This window comes from Chaetodon auriga, chromosome 5 (assembly GCF_051107435.1).
Source record: "Chaetodon auriga isolate fChaAug3 chromosome 5, fChaAug3.hap1, whole genome shotgun sequence".
NCBI classification, from domain to species: Eukaryota; Metazoa; Chordata; class Actinopteri; order Chaetodontiformes; family Chaetodontidae; genus Chaetodon; species Chaetodon auriga.
In genome coordinates this window covers 25,857,836-25,878,203 of record NC_135078.1, presented here as the reverse complement: position 1 = coordinate 25,878,203, position 20,368 = coordinate 25,857,836, and the positions used below count along the sequence as shown (strand labels likewise).

Here is a 20,368-nt window from a genome sequence, read left to right as displayed (position 1 = left end):
GCAGCAGCTATCACTGTCTTGCCTTCTGCCTCAGCTCCTGTCAGTGGAAATTCCTCCTCTAGCTCTGAGAGTGATTCAAAAAGCACCAGCAGCTCAGAAGAAAGCATGTCCACAGCAGGCACTGTTAAGATGGGTGCTGATGAGTCTAAGGACAATGGCTCTGCACTTCTATCTGCCACGACTAAGTCACCCTCCATCCCTAGCACTGGGGCTGAAAGTGGGTCAGTCAGTTCTGAAAGTGTGTCTGGAGAGATAATAACTACAGAGAAACCAAAGATTGACAGTACAGATGAACAGTCTCTGTCCCCAGATGAAATCCAGACTGTATTCAAGGTTGATGCTACCACAGCTTCAAAGATGGACTCCACTAGTGTTGATAGCACCTCTGGGAATGAGGAAGCTGTGGGAGAAATTGAGGGAAATGTGTCTCCTCACACTGAAATACCCACAAGGACCCATGTAGAGGTCACAACAGTGAAACTAGCTCAAGCACAAAGCCAGCCAGGGTCAGTTGCATCTAAAGCCACCACTCCGTCATCCACTTTTTCTGAGGTGGATAAGAATCAGGACACTGACTTAACTCCACCTCCATCACTCACTGGAGGAGAACCACCACTAGGTGGGGAGGAAACAACTGCACTACCTGACACAGCACTGGATTTGGGGCACACCGTTGTTGGCGAGACTGTTGACATTCCAGGTACATTTCTTTAAATGGCTTTCATTGGAATACAACAAAATGTGTAAGATCAGATTTTCATTTTCCAATTTAAATAATATTTTTTTTTGTTGCTTTTTTTGTTCTCTAAACAGCACTTCACTTGTGTTCACAAAACATTTGTCTGAATGGAGGATCTTGCTACAAGAGTGGCAGCATGTATATGTGTAGCTGTGCTCCTGGTTACAGTGGGGACCGCTGTGAAACAGGTAGGACACATTTATGTACCATAAATTCCTATCACAATATCTCACTGCCTTAACTTCAACCAAGATGCATCAAATTGAGCTGAGACAAGTTTTAATGTAGTAGGGAGTTGGTGTTGTTGTTTGCCTTTTGTTATTCATCTTGTGTGTGTTTCTTTTCTGTAGATATTGATGAGTGCCAGTCAAACCCTTGCCGCAATGGAGGTACATGTGTTGATGGGCTGGCTTCCTTCACATGTGTGTGCCTGCCAAGCTACTCCGGGCTGTATTGTGAGGAGGGTAAGTGTGTGGTTTATTGGATGGATTCTTCTTTCTGAGTATTCTGAACACTTTTCATTTCATTAATTTTTTAACTTGTTCTAACCATTCATGTACACCGTCTACACTCCAAACTATTTTCATATGACACGATAGAATAAACAATTGCTGGTCTTGTATTTGATAATGTGTTTAGACACCTGGGAAATGAAGTATTGATATAGTAAGATTTCTCCCAGGCATTAACTGAGTCATTAAGACCATATTTATCTCATCACCGCAATCACCTTTTAACGTCTGTTTTTAGTATCGCCTGAAGGTCTTTCATGTCTGATAATACTTGTGTTACTTCAATCACCGTCGAGTATTAGTTTCCACAAGTTTCAGACGCACAGACAGTTGACACATTTTTGCTATACCCTGTTTCAGACATTCAGTTCATAGAGGGATGGCAAGTGTGGTGTACACTTCACTGCAGACTTCAAATCACTTCTTGATATTTCCATCTATGACAACACAGTTAGACTGGAATTACACTGAGTACTTACTGGGTAACCAAACTCATCTACACAAAGCCTTTCTTGAGTAATGTGGATTAAATTATTCTGAAGTTCCCTTTTCCCTCCAATTTTACTTTAGTTTTCCAGTTGCGCCCCACTTTCATCCCAAGTGTGTTGAACCCAGGGCATCATCTGCCTCGGCTGATTTCTCTTGACCAGTGTCTACACCCTAAATTTTGTTGGGATCACTCATCAGTGAATCACACCCAGATTGTGTACTCAGACGCAGCTGCTGTCTCAGAAGGTTTTGCCAGGAGAAAGGGAGAGAATGTAACTTGAAGAGGAACAACCCAGGGAACGATTCTGCCTCTCGTTTTGTCTGTTAATGTTTGGAAGCTGGGTTGAGGAGGGGAGGGAGGAACAAACAGACAGTAAATTTAGTTGCTGCAGAATATGTTGTTACACATACCCACATAGCATTGGTCGGGTCAAGAGGGGGGTGGTATCAAGTGACTGGAAAAATGTCCAGTATTTGGTGAAATTATATAAAATGTACCCATTTTACCACCGCACCTTAGCCCAAACCTACTGTTCATCTTAAAACCTCTCAAGTTTTCTGGCTTTAACATGAATTTGACCTGTTTCCGACTGCATAACTCATCCTCCATTAATGACTCTGACTGTACTTTGGAATCTTAATTTACTGATTCTCTGACTGAATAGTCAGAGATAACAGCAGGCCTGAAGGGTCAGTATACTGAAGTGTTGGGAGAACTGCTGATGTAGCAGATTACATGATGTCATGAATATCAACATGGTGATGTTAAATACGTAGATGCATGGATGATAGCAACAGCTAAAAGTCTGTCCTCTGAAAATGTCTCTTGATATGTTGCCATCAGTTTTTCCTGTATACCTCATTCCCTCTCGCTTTCTGTCCCATCAGACACGGAGACATGTGGCTATGGCTGGCATAAGTTTCAGGGCCACTGCTACAAGTACTTCCCCCATAGAAGAAACTGGGACACAGCAGAGAGAGAGTGCCGCATGCAGGGGGCTCATCTGACCAGCATCCTCTCCCACGAGGAGCAACAGTTTGTCAACCGTAAGTTAAAGATCGAAAGATTGAAGATAATCGATCATAAGTGCAGGAATGTGTTCATGTCCTACTTTACAAAACCTACATCATAAGATTGAAAATGTAGAAGTTCCCCTTCAAAGCCACATCAAATACACAAATGTAGTCGTACAGTAAATGCTCTTGAATTGCACTGATTCAGGCACCCAAAATGCTATTGCTCTCTCTCTCTTCATCTTGCACTATAACTGAACAGTCCCAAAAAGGACATACTGTGGCAACAAACAGACATAATCTGCTGTGCTTCACTCTATGGCAGGTCTTGGACAGGACTACCAGTGGATCGGCCTGAATGATAAGATGTTTGACAATGACTTCCGCTGGACTGATGGCAGCCCCGTGGTAAGATAGGTTGCTTTCTCACATATTTTGGTCTCAACTAACATGGCACAGAGACAATGTAAATATTTGGAGGAAAAAGTGCCAATGGCAGATAGAGTCATCTAGGGAGAGTCGTTCTTTTCAGGGGCTGTGGTGACTTTCTCATGACGTACTGTCCTCTGCCTCATATTGCTACACCCTGTTGGGTGACTGCTCTGGTGATAAATCTGATGTACTGTCGAACATGCCATAAGGCACCACTGAATCCTTTTAATCAACGTGAGCCCAGCGCAAGAAAACCAGGAGCTGCAATGATGCAAGAAGATTTCGATCCAATGCAAAAGCATAGGAAAGGGAGAGAAATGCACACTGTTCATAAATGTAGTGTTTCTAAAACAGCACATACAGTAAGTGGGAGTGTGTTTGCTTTAGTGGTTGTAGCTGCTGAATATCCCCCTCACTAGACAGGAAAGTGGCTAATTGCTATGTGCATCCGTGTTGTACAGATTGATGTTCTCACTTCAAAGATAATCCTCCAGGACCAGAGATAGGGGAAGCATAGAGAGCCTGGGGGTTAAAAGATAAGCACAGGCTGCCTGTGGAGACTCTTTCTCAGCTGAAAGATTGAAGGGTGATGAGGATGTGACTGACGCTTTTCGGAGGGGAGTTTGGCAGGCGTGGACAGGTATGGCCCCCCTACAACCCCCACATGCATCAGAAGGCCCAGCCAGCAGGCAGCCACCCAGGGAAAGGGCCACCAGGCAGGCAGACACACAGATGGACAGCACCTGTGCTTGGGGAAAAAACTGGATAGAAGCAGCCCAGGGGGTCTGGGTGGGTGGTCACCTCCAGTTGATATAAATATAATAAATAAGACTACTTTTAAACAACTGGGAAATATTTATCTATAGTTAAAGTAAAAGAAATTTGATTAATATTGACAGTAAGACACTGAAACATCCAAGTTGGTGTATATTTGAGTTTGTGTTTGTGTGTGTGTGGGTGATCAAAGTTTGTTTGGTTATTTTGAGGAGGATGCAGGCCTGCTGTGCAGCTGATGGGTCACCATTTGTTAAATTGAAGTGAGCTGAGCAGGAAGTCAGTGTGTGTTTGCTCACCATAATGACAGAGTAGCAGAGCCTCAAGGCATGATTGGAGGAGTTGGGGGAGGGGGGGGAGTCACAGCTTTGAAGAGACTGTTTGAACCTAGAACGCGCTGAAAGACTGCAGGTAGCATCGATTCGTGGTTGAATGCCCCACAGCACTACAGCTGTGTGTATACTGTATTAATGTGTAAATGTGTGTGTGAGAGAGAGAGCGTGTGTGGATTTTTTTGCCTGCACAATTACACATATACAGTAATGCCAGGCATGCAGACTGTGTGATATAATGACATAATATAGTTTTCCATCATCATAAGGCCCTTTAATCCAATACATGGAGCAATTTCTGGGCACTGATCCTGTCTAGTATGTCAAGTGTGTGATTATCTTTCATTGCTCGTAAATGATCTTACTAGAAGTGCACTGGGCAGCGCTGTCATTTAGAAACTTCTTAAAAACCCGACCCACTGTTAAAGCTGCTCATTCTGTATCTTAAAATTAGATTTGCAGCGCAGTAATGTTGCTGGCTGCAATCTGAATATAGTTTACAAGCCCATTTTATGAGTGTTTTTCTTTCTGTGCCTTGTGTTATACAGCGCCTGCAAGGGTCCCTCACAGCTTGAACTCTGATGAGGTCACCAAGCTCAGTTTGACATGTCTACTGGAAAGATGCAGTTGCTCCCTCTTGTGGTCATTAGTTAAAATCACAGTGATGGGAAACTGCTGCCAAATCAGCACAGAATCTCTATTTTTGGGATGGTTGTAACAATATATGACATTATCAGACAAACATAACAGGCAACTACTACTCCTAAAATAGGTTGTAATAATAATAATAATAATAATAATAATAATAATAATAATAATAATAATAATATCTGTGTTCGGGTTAGAATATGTGTGTTTTTTGACAGGTTTTTTAAGACACATTTGCATTCAAAAACAGGTTCCTTAATGCACTGTTTCCCAACGTTTTGAGACACGGCACATATTTTACATTAGAAAAATCACAAGGCACACCACCACCAAACAAAAATGTCACAAAAAGGTAATTTTCCACGGCACCCCTGATGATTTCTCACGGCACACTTATGTGCCGCGGCACAGTGGTTTGGAAACACTGCCCTGAAGGACGTAAATTCCGCCATAATGTCTTACTCTTTATGCTTTTTTCTCTTTCCAGCAATATGAAAACTGGAGGCCCAACCAGCCCGACAGCTTCTTCACTTCAGGAGAGGACTGTGTTGTGATGATATGGCATGAGGACGGCCAGTGGAATGATGTTCCATGCAACTACCACCTCACCTTCACCTGCAAGAAGGGCACAGGTACAAAATACTGCTGAATTAGCTCAAATCATCTCTTACATAAGCATGAATGCATAAAGCAGAGCTCTGCTGAATGCAGAGAAGGCAAATCTGTCTTCTGTTACTGTAAAAACATTGTGGTCTGCTCTGTTCCTCAGTGGCCTGCAGCCAGCCCCCTCTGGTGGAGAATGCAAGTACCTTTGGTAAGAAGCGTGAGAGATATGAGATCAACTCCCTGGTGAGGTACCAGTGCCGGACGGGCTTTATTCAGAGGCATGTCCCAACTATCCGTTGTCGTGGAGATGGACAATGGGATAGCCCTAAAATCTCCTGCATGAATCGTAAGTATAGCAAGTGTTGCTCTTAATAGATAGACATTGTTCTGCATGTCTCCCACTGTAAAACACTCTGAAAAACACCATCAGCGTTTAGAGCTAATATATGATTTTTCTCTGACAGCATCAGGCTATCAGAGGACCTTTATCAGAAGACATCAGCACAATAGTCTCTACAGCATCAACAACTTCAAGAGATGGCAAGATGAGGCCGCCCGCTTTCACCAGCAGCGCTACCGGGGGAGGAGAGACAGGACTGCACATAGAGAGCAGAAGAGACAGTGATTGCTGTGTAACATGGCACAGCCTCCCCGAGACGAGAACACATGGCAGACGCTCGTGTGGAAAGAGGAAAAGGATTCTCAAAGGAAAAGCACAAGAGAAAACTCACCAACGAAACCGAGAGAATAACCTGCAGCTTTCTTGCATTTTGGATGACGACGGAATCTTATGAAGTGCCTTTTAAAGAGATGTTGATCCATGACTTTTCTTATCAAGGGGCACTGTTTTACAACAATGCCAATGTGGATAAAATACTTTCAGCTGGCTACTGGAAAAGCAAAAAAGTACACTCATCATTCTTTTTGAAACTGCGGAAGATTTTTCTTTGTCCTTATCAAATAATACATTCACGATTGTTGTCCGATACCTTTGTACACCGACTGTGCTATTTAAAATCACCATAAGTGTTCCTTATTCATAGAAAACAAAGCTGTTGTGAAATTATAGCGCTTATGTAAAGGAATCCATTATGTTGTCGTGCTGTTTTAAGCTGGGCTTCATTTTAATGAGCATGCATGCATTATGCATATATACTGAAGTCCCCAAAGTTTTAACTATGTTTATTCTCTGTCCAAGTCTGGCTTCTCAGAACACAGTGGAGGCATCATTGGCGATGACTGATCATGCAGCAGACTCATAGTTTGCATTAGTAGAATATTATATCACATTTATAGGACTCTAAACCTTTAGAAAGAATCTTTCTCCAGTCTTCAGACCTAATCAGCAGAGGCACAAATCATACTCTGAAACACGGTTTCAAAAGTTTTCTCGCGTTTCAGATTCCAGATTAATAATACACCCAAGTTTGGGGAAATTTCACCAAGTTGCTCGGTTAAATGTTGGAGACTTTCTTTGTAGTGGCAGCTTTCAAAGTACCAAATTACCACCTTTCAGTAGCTCCAGCCTTCACTGGATCTCTCTGACGTCTTGTCAAGTGAAATGTTTCTGGATAGATTTCTATAGAAGCAATTTTTAAAAACTTACTGATTTTTCTTCTTTTGTATGAAATGCAATTTAATATGAGCGAGTGCTCTCTAAGTACTTACAAAGCCTCTGTCAACTGATGGAAATCGATGTCCATCTAATATTTTAAAGTGAAAGAAGGGAAGCGTGGCTCAAGTAGCCTGTATTGTCTGCTCACATGCGTTCAGTGCATAACTCACTCTTAGTCGCTGCAGCACGTTTACAATAACTGTAATGCTGTTCCTAATTACACACCCAAGAGTCTTGCTCTCACCTGTTGCTGTTGTGTTGTAGCTTGTGGCAGTTTTCTAGGTAACGCTTTTCTCCTGCACACTTTCTGTTATTGTGGTCCATTGGAATCAGCCATTGAGAGAATGTATTTTGTGAAACACTCAAAAAGACTTGAACGTAACGGCTGTTTAGGCAGAGATCCATATAATTTATTTTCAAGCTGCTCTTGATCTCCTTACTTGTTTTATACTCACAGGTAAAATATGATGCTGTCACCTGACCCGGCAGTGCTCTTCATATATTTTTATTGTATGTGCAACAGGAGACCAGCCACAATCACAGACTGTCTAAATGGGATGCAATGAAGATGAAAAATTCTTAACAATACAATGGATTTATATGTTTTTGTTTTTTTTTTTTTTACATCTGTAATGCCAGCAGTGGACCAAAGATGGAGGGCCCCATCGGCTGCAATAATGTTGTTCTGTAACATTAACAAAATATTCATAGATGTGGGTGGTTTGTCTCCAGCATTATTTTTTCAAATGGAAAAACGTTTGTTTTGTCTGCCTGTGAATGTCTGCGTGTGTGTGTGCGTGTGTGAGTGATTGTATGTGTGTTTCAGCCTTAATGTGCCTATAATATCATTTTATATTTATAACAGTCTGTTTTTTATTTTACAATGTGAATGTCTGGGATGTTTGTGATTTTTTTTTTTTTTTTTAACGAGATCAAACAGTTTTGTTTTTTTTTCCCTGCTTTAAATCACCAAAGAAATAAAATATATGGATATTATATACTAATAACATTTAATTTGGACTTTTTACAGACATTTCGGGAAAGGCATTGGGACTGCTGTGTGCTGTTTGTGCATGTTCTGCTTGTGTTTGTGTAGCTTTTCTCCAGATGTTTTGGTTTCCTCTTTTCAAAGACATGTGGGTTTGGTGGAGTCCACAGTTAGTTTTTCTAGTGCTTTGATGGAGTAGCAACCTTTTAATAGTATTTTTTTATGGCACGCTTAGATCCTCTTGCACTAATTTAAGTTTTGCATGGAGTAAGTAGTGCAGAGGTTTCACCAGCAGGCAGTGCTATCGGACTAAGCCCTAAACCTGAGATTTTTGTCTGGAAAAGGACAGATATTTCATTTCCCTCTGTGAAAAACTCACACAACTCACGGAAGCTCTAAATATAATGTGAAAAATTTGCACTGACTCCTCAGAATTACGATCAGTCTCTGTAGAACATCATATCGAGGTCCCATTCTCAAAGTATTGCGGTGTCTGGCACCTACATCAGACACCTCTCAAAAACCTATCAGGCATGCTCTACAAGCCTGTTGGTAGACAGACGGTGCATTCAGGATGAGCAGATAGGAAGTGGCACTGTGAATTATAGCAAACATATGGAGTACGAGCTGGATTAGGTAAAAGTGACACATGCTGAAATGGCTGATGCTGCAGAACTGTGGACGTGCATACCACACTACAGCTTTTTTAGTCAATAGCATGGCTGTAGGTGGCTCCTCTTGAATGTCAAATAGTTCTTACGCCTACATGGCGTTGCATAAAGGAAGCAGATTAATTCCCTTGGTGTAAAAACAGAAGCTTTTTCAGTACATTACAATTCACCGCTATTCCCAGACCGCCTCCTTCTGCAGCAGTGACATGAAGTCCACATTGACACTTACTAACAGCACAAGACACCGTTACCAGGGTAATAACATCAAGTTTGTAGATGTAATCTGTGTGTAAGCCGGGGTCGCTGCGGTTTTCACTGTGACTGCCTACTCTGTCATTACAGAAGATTTGTCTCGTGATTAAAGGCTGCTCCTGGATGCCCCAGCGAGAGTAAAACCTACATTCCTGTCTCATGAAATGCAGATGTCTCATGGGTGATCAGTGGAAAAACCTGGACCTCTGAGCCCCGGTCCCTGTGGGATTTAACAAGCTTTCGAGGTTTGTTTTGGAAAGGAAACGCACCCTGGCTCTTCCTGATAGCTCCTCGGGGCGTGACAGAGGCCTCAGACTGTCTGCTCTGATGCAGAGTGTCTATCATTCACCACTCATTACCCTGCAATTTCCCTGTCACATTACTTAATATGGGTACCTCTGAGTGACAAACGTTTGGGATGCAGCGTCATCAGACTTGCTGAAAGTCAGCACAACATCTGATTGGTTGAAACCACAGAAGCAAACCAAAAATAAATGCCTGGTAATACTCCTGCAAAATCAGCAGTGAGGCTGTGGTTGCCCCGCAATCGCTCATCGATTTTGCTGTCTGCTTCCAGCATAAGAAAAGCCAGAGACAAAGAAAACTCACTTTATGACTTGAGTGTAGGCCTGGGCGATATATCGATTTTTTCGATTAATTCGAATTTTTTGCTGTGGTCGATGTAAAAAATAAAAAAATCGAGTTTTTTCTCCTCTTGCTACGACGCGCCTTTTGCCCCCCAGGGGCTTCCATAGCCATGGGACAGTATAAGTTCCGTTGCGCCATCGCGTTGTCTCGTGTTTGATTCTTCGCGAGTAGTGAGATGAGAAATAGAAAGTGAGCGCTGCAGCGAGCGAAGAAACTGTCGATAAAACAGGGAAAGTCAGCTCGTCAGTGTGGCAATTTTTTGGATTTTGTAAGTCGGACCGTAGTCAGATCCTCTACGGTGGCCGACGAGGGCAAACGCGCCGCAAACGGCAAAACGCTGCAAACAAACGCAAAGCCAAAAACACACAAACACATAAAACAAATGCAACAGAAAAACGCTGCAAGAGAAAAATGCTGCAATCACAGAAACGAAGCAGAAGCAAAAACTTACAAACACACAAAACAAATGCGAAAGAAAAACGCTGCAGTGCTGCAAGAGAGCTAAAGCTAATTAAATTAAAACACGCTAACATTAGCTACGTAACTGTGCTGCTCTTCTATACAATTGCAAAAGGTTACGGCCAAGTGTTTAAAAAAATACACAAAGGAAAACGCACCTTTTTCACTCTCCTCTCCAAAACTTAGCCTATTTTCTTCTTCTTCGTGTCTTTCAAGAGGGTCTGGTCCCACGGTCCCACAGGACCGGTCCATCCCTCAGGTCGAGTCCCCCTAGTGGCCTGGCGCACTTCCGTTTTGTCGAGTGAGTTTGCGGCGTTTCTCTCTTGCAGTTGTTTTGCGGTTTTGTGTGTTTTGATATTTGCAGCGTTTTTCTTTCGCATTTGTTTTGTGTGTTTGTAAGTTTTTGCTTCTGCTTCGTTTCTGTGATTGCAGCATTTTTCTCTTGCAGCGTTTTTCTGTTGCATTTGTTTTATGTGTTTGTGTGTTTTTGGCTTTGCATCATTCCTGTGTTTTTTTGCCGTTTGCGGCGCGTTTGTCCTCGTCGGCCACCGTACAGATCAGTGTGGTTTGTAAAGTACGCAAGACCGTCGTTCCCACCAAGAGCGGTTAATACCACAAACTTGTTTAACCACCTTGGCCGCGCTCACCCTTCGGAGCGCAGCCGTATTCGCCAACGTCCAATAACATCTTCTACCGCAGCACCGCCGCACAAGCAGCAGACCTCCATGCAGAGGTGCTCTGCTTCAGTGCCTTAAGACAAATCATCTAAAAGGCACAAAGACATAACGGAGGCAGTGGCATCATATAGATAAAGACATGCTCCGCTGAGCACTGTGGAGAAGACAGCTTATAAAACACGTGTTGGACTCTGTCATTTGTACTTATTGTCTTCTTTAAAAAGAAGGAAAAAAATCGTAAATAGAGTTTTTTGTGAAAAAATTGGAGATTTTATTTTTAGGCCATATCGCCCAGCCCTACTTGAGTGTGCAGAAACATAAATGTTTTGTGCATTTACATCTTAAAATGTAACTTTATTAGAAGTTATTAGAAGTTTTGAAGTCTGAAAAGTTCTGCTAATCTCTTTTTGTCTGCTGCTGTCTGCCTCAGTGTGCACAGAACAAAAAGCTCGTATCAATGGACTTTTCAGCATCATGGACATTTACATTTGTCTGGCATTTTGCTGATGTATCAACCTAAACCTGACCCCATTCCCACGCGTTCCCACAGCACTCTTAAAGACTGTGGTACTGTTCCCTTTGTCTAATGTGTGGTGGGCTGGCAGCCTGGCACTGAATAAAAAAATGCCAAAGAATAAATAAATGTGAGGAGAGTCTAATCTTAAGTCCTCTCAGCGACATGGGCTCATGCCAGATACATGGCCCCTGGCCACGGCAGCTTAGACAGTACTGCTTAAATCTCTGCTTAAACCTCTGTGTCTCCACATAATACATGCTGATTTGGTTCCAGTGGAAATAGAAATGTTCACTGTTCAAAAAGGGACACGACTGATTTAAAGGTTGTATTCTTTATTTCAAACTGCTTTGTTGAAAAAGGTACACGGCGATAAGATACGAAAATACCTTCACCCTTTTTTTCATGCACAAGCGTGTACACGCAAGTACTGCTTTTACAGACGATGCATCACCATATTACCACATGAAACCTGCAGTGTGCACCATGTGTCAGTGCCCAGAGTTAGAAAAAGTATAAAGGGATAATGTACCAAAAAGCAAAACATCAAATTATTTTTTGTAACTGATGTCTGTAGATGGTGCTGTCTTCTGGTTGTGGTTGTTTCTATTCCCAAACACTTTTTCAGATCCAGTCACGACAGCATGACTATCTATGAATCCTTATTTAGGAGCGTCATCAGTATTACTCAGGTCTTTCAAAGAATAGAGCACAGGTGGAAATGTACCATTTATAGCTCCTAACCTCACAGAGTTTGTGTGAGTGGATGTTAGCACATGCATTTTTCAGATGTACTTGTAACTACTGTAATATTAGATCTCAGGGAAGTGCTACAACTGTTAGACAATCAGAGTTATGTTTTGGCAAGAGATTGTGTTCAGGGCAAAAGGATCTGCATTCACTAACTGGCTGAAATCTTGCTGTTTTGAATGTGCCCGATGTAAGATGTCTACAAACTACACAGAATCTGTATTTTTGCACTTAAAAAGAACACTACAAACATGTAAAAAAAAAAACAAAAAAACCCTATAGTTACAAACATCATTAAAAAAAAGGAAAAACATTTTGTTAACATGATCAAACATGAGGTTACAATAGTAAAAATATCTTTCAAATTGTAATTGGGAGTTGATCTATTGGGAGCTATCGATGCAGAATAGGTCACAGTCCATCAAGACGTTTACATTCATTTGCAAGTTAAACAGTAAATTTGATGTCAACTCCTCAGGTGGAAAAACCTTTTGGCAGTTTAAGAGGTGAAAAAAGAGCTTCAGCTCTGATTAGAGAGGGATCCAGCTGACATGTATATATCTATAGCTCAACAGTGGTAGCCAAGTTCTGTTCATGACTCTGTAATCAAACTAAGGCCTTTTGTTGATGTGATACCTGATAAATTCATAACATATCATATCGTTTTGTTCATTAGACGAATGTTAAAGCAGCAAACATCATCTGAGAGCATCAACGCTCGAAATCTTGAACGTCACACATCTAATCGTTCTGCGGAGGACAAACCGAACTTGGATGATGTTTCACAACCACCGAGTTCTTGTCTCTGTCACATCACTCGTACGTTAACACTGTTGCCTTTTCCCTAACAGTCTGTGTAAAATTAATGAATGCACAGTTAGAGAAAAACAAAACTTAATAGCTACAAAATAATTTCTCATTCATTGCATATGGATGGAAGACGTACAGCATGTGTTTTTTAGGCATTAAAAAGGGTTATCACAGTTTCAGAAAGGTACTGAGTTCATGCTAGTTAAGATCCAAAGCTCGTATGCTTTATTGTTGATTTTACTGGTTGTGGTTGTTGCTGCTCTTTGGTGGTTACGGCTTCCCTACTCTCAACTACCCCTCTCACTGCTCAGCCTTGAAACAGTAGACGCCGTAAGACTTTTGCGATTTGTCTGGGAACCCAACAAAGCGCACTGCAGCTTCTGTGGGGCTGCAGTTCTTGCGAGGCCTGGAGATGGGGTAGCGGACACTTCCGTCGGCCAACCAGCCGGCATCGCAGCGATCGTAGCCCTCGAGCTTCCAGGCGGAGAACATGTGGCCCACCTTGGCGATCTCTGCGCCATCGTCTAAGCATGCCTGCACAGCCTCGTCAAAGGTCAGGCTGTCGGGTTGGACCAGCCAATAGAAACGTCCTGACAGCAGAGAAAGTGAAAGAGGTGGTCAACTATATTTTCTTGGTCAAAGAATCCTTTTCCAAAGCAAGGCCACACGTGGCAAATTTCTAATAAAATCATGAAAATGCTAAATATATATCCTGATTACCACCATGAGAATAATACAAAAAAAAAATGAATCAAGAAAATAGTAAACAAATACAAAAAACTCACCCTTGAATTCAGGAGAATAGCAGAACACATCAAAGCGGCTCATTCTGTCACGGCGGCCATAGCTTCTGAGACCAGGCCCGTTGTTGGAGCCGCCACAAGGCTCTCTGGGCATGGTGATGGGATACTGCACTGTGCCATCACTCAGCCAGCCAGCGTTGCACCAGTCCAGGCCGCCCTTCCAGGCCTCCAACAGCTGATCATGGGTGGCGACCACAGCATCCTGCTCCATACAGGCCTGCACGGCGTCGTCGAAGTTCAGGTTGTAGCGGCCCGAATAAGGGGAGTATGGGAACACAACACCTGAGTGAAGCAAAAGAGACGAAATGAATCTGATAACATGTCAACCTATTAGTCTATGTTCAGTTTTGTTAGTGAATGAAGGCCTGTAAGTATTTCAGCTTGCAAAAATGTCTGCAGTTTGCTAATTTTGTGCTTGTCTACCCCTCTGCATGGAGGAAAAGATTGTCTTATGCATACTAGGTGTTAAGTTCTGCAGCATTAAGACCGGAGCGAAGTACTTTAAGCTGCTTTAACTGCATGGATCCAACAAGAAGTGATAAAATACTGATTCGAATGTGAATCTACACATCAGTGCAATCCAATTTAAGAGAAATATGTGTGGAATGCTGCAAGATTTTCAGTTTTACCTTAATACATTATCAACTGTATTTCATGATTATTTTAAGATTTTCTCTGAAATGACTTCAGCCTCCACCCAGATTGATCCTTCACACATGTGAAAAACTGGGTGGGAGCTGCTCTTTGGTGCAGAAGAGCTCTAACATACTGCAGTCATTTAGTGTGTTACCATGCAAGGTTTCAGGAATCTTCGCATAAATATGGAAATAACCTTAACTTGAATGAAAAGCAGTTTCACTTTGAATGGTACATTTTAAAAGGAAAACAGTTTGACGAGTAAATCAGGTGTGTGTATGAGCATATGAAGCGGAAAAGATGGGAAATGTGTTTGTGTTTACTTATGAGTGTGAACAGTGTTCAAATACAATAATGACAGAATCATTACAGCGGTTTGGATAAATCAGCACAAGCTGTCTGTGCTTTTGTTTTTCCACAAGAAAAGGAAATGTGAATGTTTTCAATAACTAGAAACACAAATATCGCTGTGGAAGATGATAAATCATGAACTATACATTTTATGACAAGGGAAAGTGCCCCTAATGTTTTTACAGCTGTTGTATTAAGTCATATTTTAAGACGTATCCCTTAGCTACTTTTATAAAAAACAGCATTTACCATCAGTGAGACCACCACGCACTTCCAACATAATCTCTTGGATGGTGTCTTCCATCCCGTTGATGATCTCACAGCGGTATTTTCCCGTGTCTTCCATGGAGACGTCAGTTATTACTAAGGTGGCATCTTCATTGTCGAGCTCCTGCAAAAAGACGCGGTCCTCGAAGCTTCCATAGGTCTTCTTGTGGAATCCCATTGAAAGCAGCACATCCTCGTTCAGCGCCTCGTCATGTGCCACCTTGGTCCATTTGACTCGGACACCAATGCTGCCAAAGGACATGGTGTCCTTGTCCAGGAGCCGGCAGGGCAGGGTGACGTTGGAGCCGAGGTCAGCAAAAATCTTAACTGGAAAAGAAGAAAACATGATACAACCTTAGTGGAGTTTGGTGGTGATGAGTGATTATGATACTTGCATCCAGAAGCTTTTGACTTTATGCTTGGTATGAAACTGATGCAGTAAAGTCTGAGAAACACCAATAAAGGGAAAAACAAAACAAAACAAAACAAAACAAAACAAAACAAAACAAAACAAAACACTCTTTTCCTCAATTCTTCCTTCTTTACTGACTGTTCTTTATACATAGTTCTTCCACAGCATGTTTGGTATGTGTGGACTGTATTACACTGTACATTTTAGCGGACACGAACACACATATGCAGTTAAAAGTAGCCTCTCACACAAAACCTTCAAAGAGTCAGGGGGGATCCTGTTCGGTTTATGAGATCCAGTGCTGGAAAGCAGCCAGTCTTCAGCCCCTGGAGTCAACCGTCCTCTTCAGTCTCCTTCCTGCTCTCATCAGTCTTGGCACTTGTAAAGCTGTATTTCTGAGCATTAACCCTCAAAAAGAAGTGCTTATCTTTGATCCGCTCCATCTGACTTGTGTAAAGTATATCAGGCACCATGTGAATAACAGGAAAAGTAAGCAGATAATATAGTTAGTGATTTACAGAATCCAGCTGCCATCCTTTTTATTCACCCTGTGCAGTTCTTTTCTATCCTCCCTGAACAAACTGGGCCACCATTTAACTCAAAACGGCAGGTCGTGCATGTCTCACCGTGGGTTTCTACGGTCTCCTTGACCTCTATGTTTAGACCTCACAGGGTTTGCTTTGTTAAGACGACCCCAGCCAGCAAGGGGTGGCCTTTGCCAGGCAATAATAATAAGCACCAGATGGATGCACACAGCTCCTGACCCCCACCACCACAGGTACAGCCTTCAAAAATCAACCTTGTAAGTGGAGTCAAACTGCAATGCACAGGACTTGTAAGATAATATGATCATTACATAACTGAATTAATCATCTGGCCTTTCCGACTGAGAATGTAAGCGTTTGTGTTGGGGCGCCTCACTTTAAGCAGCAACTCCAGAGCCATGACTGGAATACTGTGCCACCGGTCCCTCAGCGGGGACGTTTCCCACATGGGCAATCCAGGAAATAATTGGAGCCACTGGATTGCAGCCTTCCGCTCTGATCAACCTGCCCCACAGCCCACATACACACACACAGGGGAGTGACACTGAAACGACTTCTAAGCAGTCCTGTGCCTAAACTGTCCCAGTTCTCCATTCTGACCACACAGCAGACGCATGTCTGGACTTTGTCCACTGGTGCTCAGATCATTAGTATTGAGCTCTCCTGCACAAGGATTTAATTAGCAGAAGCACTGCTGACAGACCTAATCTACCCTTCAGTCCAACACTTGTGCCACTTTTTCTTCCATTTTTTCATTTTTTTTCATTAGACTGCAAAGCTTCTCATATGCCAGAGGCTACTTCTATTACTCAATCACCACACCCTCTGGCCTCACTCCCGTCTTGACTGGTCAACAAGATGCCAGGTATTTTACGCAGCTGTCAATTACTGATGCCGTTAAAAGCAGCGTAGACTTTAAAAGCAGTCTGGACAAGAGTGCTCTTTGCCTGTTCTGTCAATGAGGAATGACTCACAGCTTCGTCGTGCCTCGTAAATTCTCTGCATGGGTAGCAATTGCATGAAGTGTGATTGAAACCTGTAAGACCCAGGATGACTAAACTGCTCATCAAACGCCCTGGCAAAGGTGAAGGCAACGATGACATCAATACTGGCTCACCATCCAACATTTCTGAATAAATATTTCCAAATTTCAGGAAATCAGACTTGATAGAATAAAGGGGTTCATTGTAGTGTCTTATGGAAACATTGTTCTGTGAAAAACCAACTGCTGGATGCGGTTTGTACTCCTGAAACGTGAGACGGAAGGAGGGGATTGATTAAACATCATTCTGCCAACACAATGCCGAGAAAAGAGCTTGCAAATTACTGTATATACTAACCTAATACCTTACAGATCACTTAATGCAAGCATAACAAAGACCTCTGTCTCTTGGACGTTGTATCATATGTTCTGGAGCAACCTTGAATGATGCCTGACAGACAGTGGGAGCAGACAGAGAGACAGGCATGTTGAAGGTAATTCCACACTCTTTCCTGCTCCTGCATTTACGGGCAGACACAATGACCCACAGGGAAATGTGGCCCCGACCATGTGGGGCACACTGCACTCATAAAGCAACAGCCTGTTGTGTGTACTTAGCCTTTCAGGAAGAGAAGGAAGCCCCCCCCCCCCCTTTTTTTCTTGTCACACCTCAAACTGCATCCTATTTATGTAAGACCCTCTGAGGTCAAAGGTGGTGCCAAATTGTCACATTTAACATAAAAGTGGGTCGTCAAATAATTCAGAACGGCCTCTATCTGAAACTTTGCTGGAGTGAAGCTGGGAGGGAAAACACAGCAAAGGAGTAAATGAACACATGTGCACATGACAATAAAAAAGCTCTGCAGCTGCAGCCAAGACCTACTGGCATTTTATGACCGAGCACAATTCTCTCTCACTCCGTTAAAAGTCGTATTAGCAAGTGATTGGAGCCATGTGCTTCTTTGTAACACCGAACTGTAAATTTACAACAACATCACAGTGGTGCAAGTCTATTCAGTGACCTATATTCTGAATGGAAAGGGGTCTAATTATGCTGTTAAAGCCCTGTGCATAACTTGGCTTTAAGATACTGAATGAGCAAAATGGTTAAATTTGCTCACATCCTTTATGCAAGGATGGAAATCATCACAGAAGGCTGAAATCTTCGCGTTTCTATCTGCGCCACACCCTCTGACAGAGCAGCTAGACATGAGACACTTTACAACATCCCGCAGCTTTATGCTCCTCTGCTGCCGGCCCATTTGTGTCAATATGGAGAAAGAATTAACAAGCACAGCTGGGACAAACACAGCAGGCCAACTCCGACACAGTGATTCCAATAAACTCTTTCTTGCTTTCTGTCATGCAGAACAAGCACAAACACAGAGTATGGGTGTGTGTCGCTCACACGGGGACGTATGGGATCCTCAGCACACGCAGTAGACTGGCATCATTCGAGTCATTTGTGAATGAATGTGGACGCAACTACACCAAACTCGGCCGCACCAGCATCTCATCTCTCAGCCTGAACACATTTTCAACTTAGCCCCCAGCCTCAGCCCATTTCCAGCCGAGCTCCCACTCCCACCCAGCCCTGGTAACCGGGCCAAGCCTCAGTAACCAACAACTACAGTAAGCATTAGACTTAACAGACTATTACCTCACAGGGAAAAACAGAGTCATTTGGCTGCTGTTCGGCATGGGGCTCTATATGTTTGGCTGCGGGTCGTTAATCTTAACTTCGCTCCTGTCAGGGTGCCTGCTACTGTGGCCGATTTCCAAAAGCTCTCAGTGCCAGAGTGAGTCAGTAGGTATAAGGACAGGCAACGCCCCGTAGACAGACAGAGAGTACGCTGCTCATACGGCTACCAGAAGCCATACTGTATGGAACAATGAGTGAGCCAGCCTGAGCTGAGCCAACGCTTTTACATAATGCAGAAAGTGAGATCATGTTTAAACACACATGTGCTGTATAGACACACGCCATCACTGACCAATGGGAGTAATTTCAGTGTTTGGATTAAAAAGCATAATCTCCTCCCAGAGAGGAATGATTCTCCCCACAGACGAACCATTTCCTCCCGTCTGGGAAGAGAGAGAGAGCTGAGTAGTCCCTAATTTGACATTTACTGAGTCAGCTTGCAGGGCTGCTGAAAGCGCACTGAATATCACTCATACAACATAAGAGCTTCGACTGTGGCTAGCCAATTTTTTTTCCCCCTTCACCACAGCCGTAGATCTATTCTGGTATTTCACAGCTTGTGGTTGCAGCAACCATCTCAGTGTGTCATCCTGTTGGCAGGTGTGAATTTGAATTATAACAGCCTCATGACGGAGTGCAGGTGCTCTCTGATAAACAAGTCTTTGTAGGTTTTCATTTTCATCTCTGCCGCAGGAAGAAGGAGACAGACAGACAGCTGATAAAAGGGCAGAAAAATGACCAAGGGTCAAGACTTAACTGTGAGAAATTCTTGACTATTGCTGCACTCAAAAGAAGGACAAGCACTGCAAGCCTAGTTTCAGCCACCTGTGAGCCATTTCAAGGGTGCAGCCAGTGGTATTAATGGTGTCATCTTCATTCAGTAGTACAGGCAGTGAGCCACTGTGAGTGACAGGGTGATTTACAGTTTGCACCAGCCATCCCGTGCTGTGGTGGTCTGTAGGCAGCAAGTCAATGAGCCAATGGTGAGTCACTAAGTGTGTGTGTGTGTTACCCCAGAGACGACTCTGTTACCTACTGCTACAACGACCCTGTTGTTACAAGCCTGAGCTGTGGTTCCAGCCTTTACACTGCTCATCCTCTGCTTCTCCATGCATGGTAACACAATTGCACATACACACAAGAGATGCAACACATACACAATCAATCCTCCACATACTTACACATCAAACTTTTTTTTTTTTTTTTTTTGGTTACATAAATGTGACCTTACCTTGCAGTGGTGGGGGAGAGCTCGTCACCTGACTGTATGCACTCGCAACCAGGATCAAGGAGATTATTGTGATGCACAGCAGACTTGTCATTTTCTCTTTTTTTCACACAAAGGGCCCTCTTCAATAAAGATATAAATACAAAACTTGAAAAAAAAAACTGCACTAAGTTTAAATATTAAATGAAGAATTTTCCTTCTCTTTAATTTTTATTCATGCAGCTTTCCCTCTTCCTGTCTGTCTTTGTGCAGCAGCCGCCTGTGGTGCTACTGGAAAGTTTGGGCTCCTCAGAGGTCCAGACAAGTGCCTTTTATTGTAGCCTAGCATGGTTGAGACCACTCCCCCCAACCCCTCAGCCCATCGCCATGCACACAGCCCCCTTTGCCACATTATTTAAGACAAACTCCCTCCTCTCCCTTGGGAGAATGAAGTACAGCAAAACTCCAGACAATTAACCTGCAGATCATTATCCAGAGTAATATTCATGTTAGATAGAAGTGGAACTTCAATG

At 42.9% G+C, this 20,368-nt stretch overlaps 2 protein-coding genes across 2 annotated transcripts in view; one reads left to right on the top strand and one right to left on the bottom strand.

The window, feature by feature from the left end:
* The window catches only part of vcana (versican a), a 62,047-nt gene extending 54,963 nt beyond the window's left edge, over positions 1 to 7,084 (top strand). The window contains exons 6-12 of the mRNA XM_076730558.1: positions 814 to 927; positions 1,090 to 1,203; positions 2,629 to 2,787; positions 3,080 to 3,162; positions 5,428 to 5,572; positions 5,710 to 5,892; positions 6,011 to 7,084. Coding sequence (XP_076586673.1) covers positions 814 to 927; positions 1,090 to 1,203; positions 2,629 to 2,787; positions 3,080 to 3,162; positions 5,428 to 5,572; positions 5,710 to 5,892; positions 6,011 to 6,171 — 959 coding nt within the window. The 3' untranslated portion in view covers positions 6,172 to 7,084. The remainder of the gene's footprint in view (positions 1 to 813; positions 928 to 1,089; positions 1,204 to 2,628; positions 2,788 to 3,079; positions 3,163 to 5,427; positions 5,573 to 5,709; positions 5,893 to 6,010) is intronic.
* Positions 7,085 to 11,688: 4,604 nt separating this feature from the next.
* Positions 11,689 to 20,144, bottom strand: LOC143321466 (hyaluronan and proteoglycan link protein 1-like). The gene is made up of 4 exons (XM_076731839.1): positions 19,860 to 20,144; positions 14,970 to 15,314; positions 13,716 to 14,015; positions 11,689 to 13,520 (listed from the first exon to the last, which is right to left on the bottom strand). The coding sequence occupies exons 1-4, from the start codon at positions 19,948 to 19,950 to the stop codon at positions 13,231 to 13,233; spliced, it is 1,026 nt and encodes a 341-aa protein (XP_076587954.1). The 5' UTR covers positions 19,951 to 20,144; the 3' UTR covers positions 11,689 to 13,230.
* Positions 20,145 to 20,368: the final 224 nt, after the last annotated feature.

What these genes read in the sequence shown, in the direction of transcription:
- LOC143321466 (XM_076731839.1), bottom strand. Translation starts at nt 19,950, where the DNA reads ATGACAAGTCTGCTGTGCATCACAATAATCTCCTTGATCCTGGTTGCG. An exon ending in CTCTCCCCCACCACTGCAAG is followed by an intron (nt 15,315 to 19,859) that starts GTAAGGTCACAT and finishes CTTCTTTTCCAG; the next exon opens with TTAAGATTTTTGCTGACCTC. An exon ending in GCGTGGTGGTCTCACTGATG is followed by an intron (nt 14,016 to 14,969) that starts GTAAATGCTGTT and finishes TGCTTCACTCAG; the next exon opens with GTGTTGTGTTCCCATACTCC.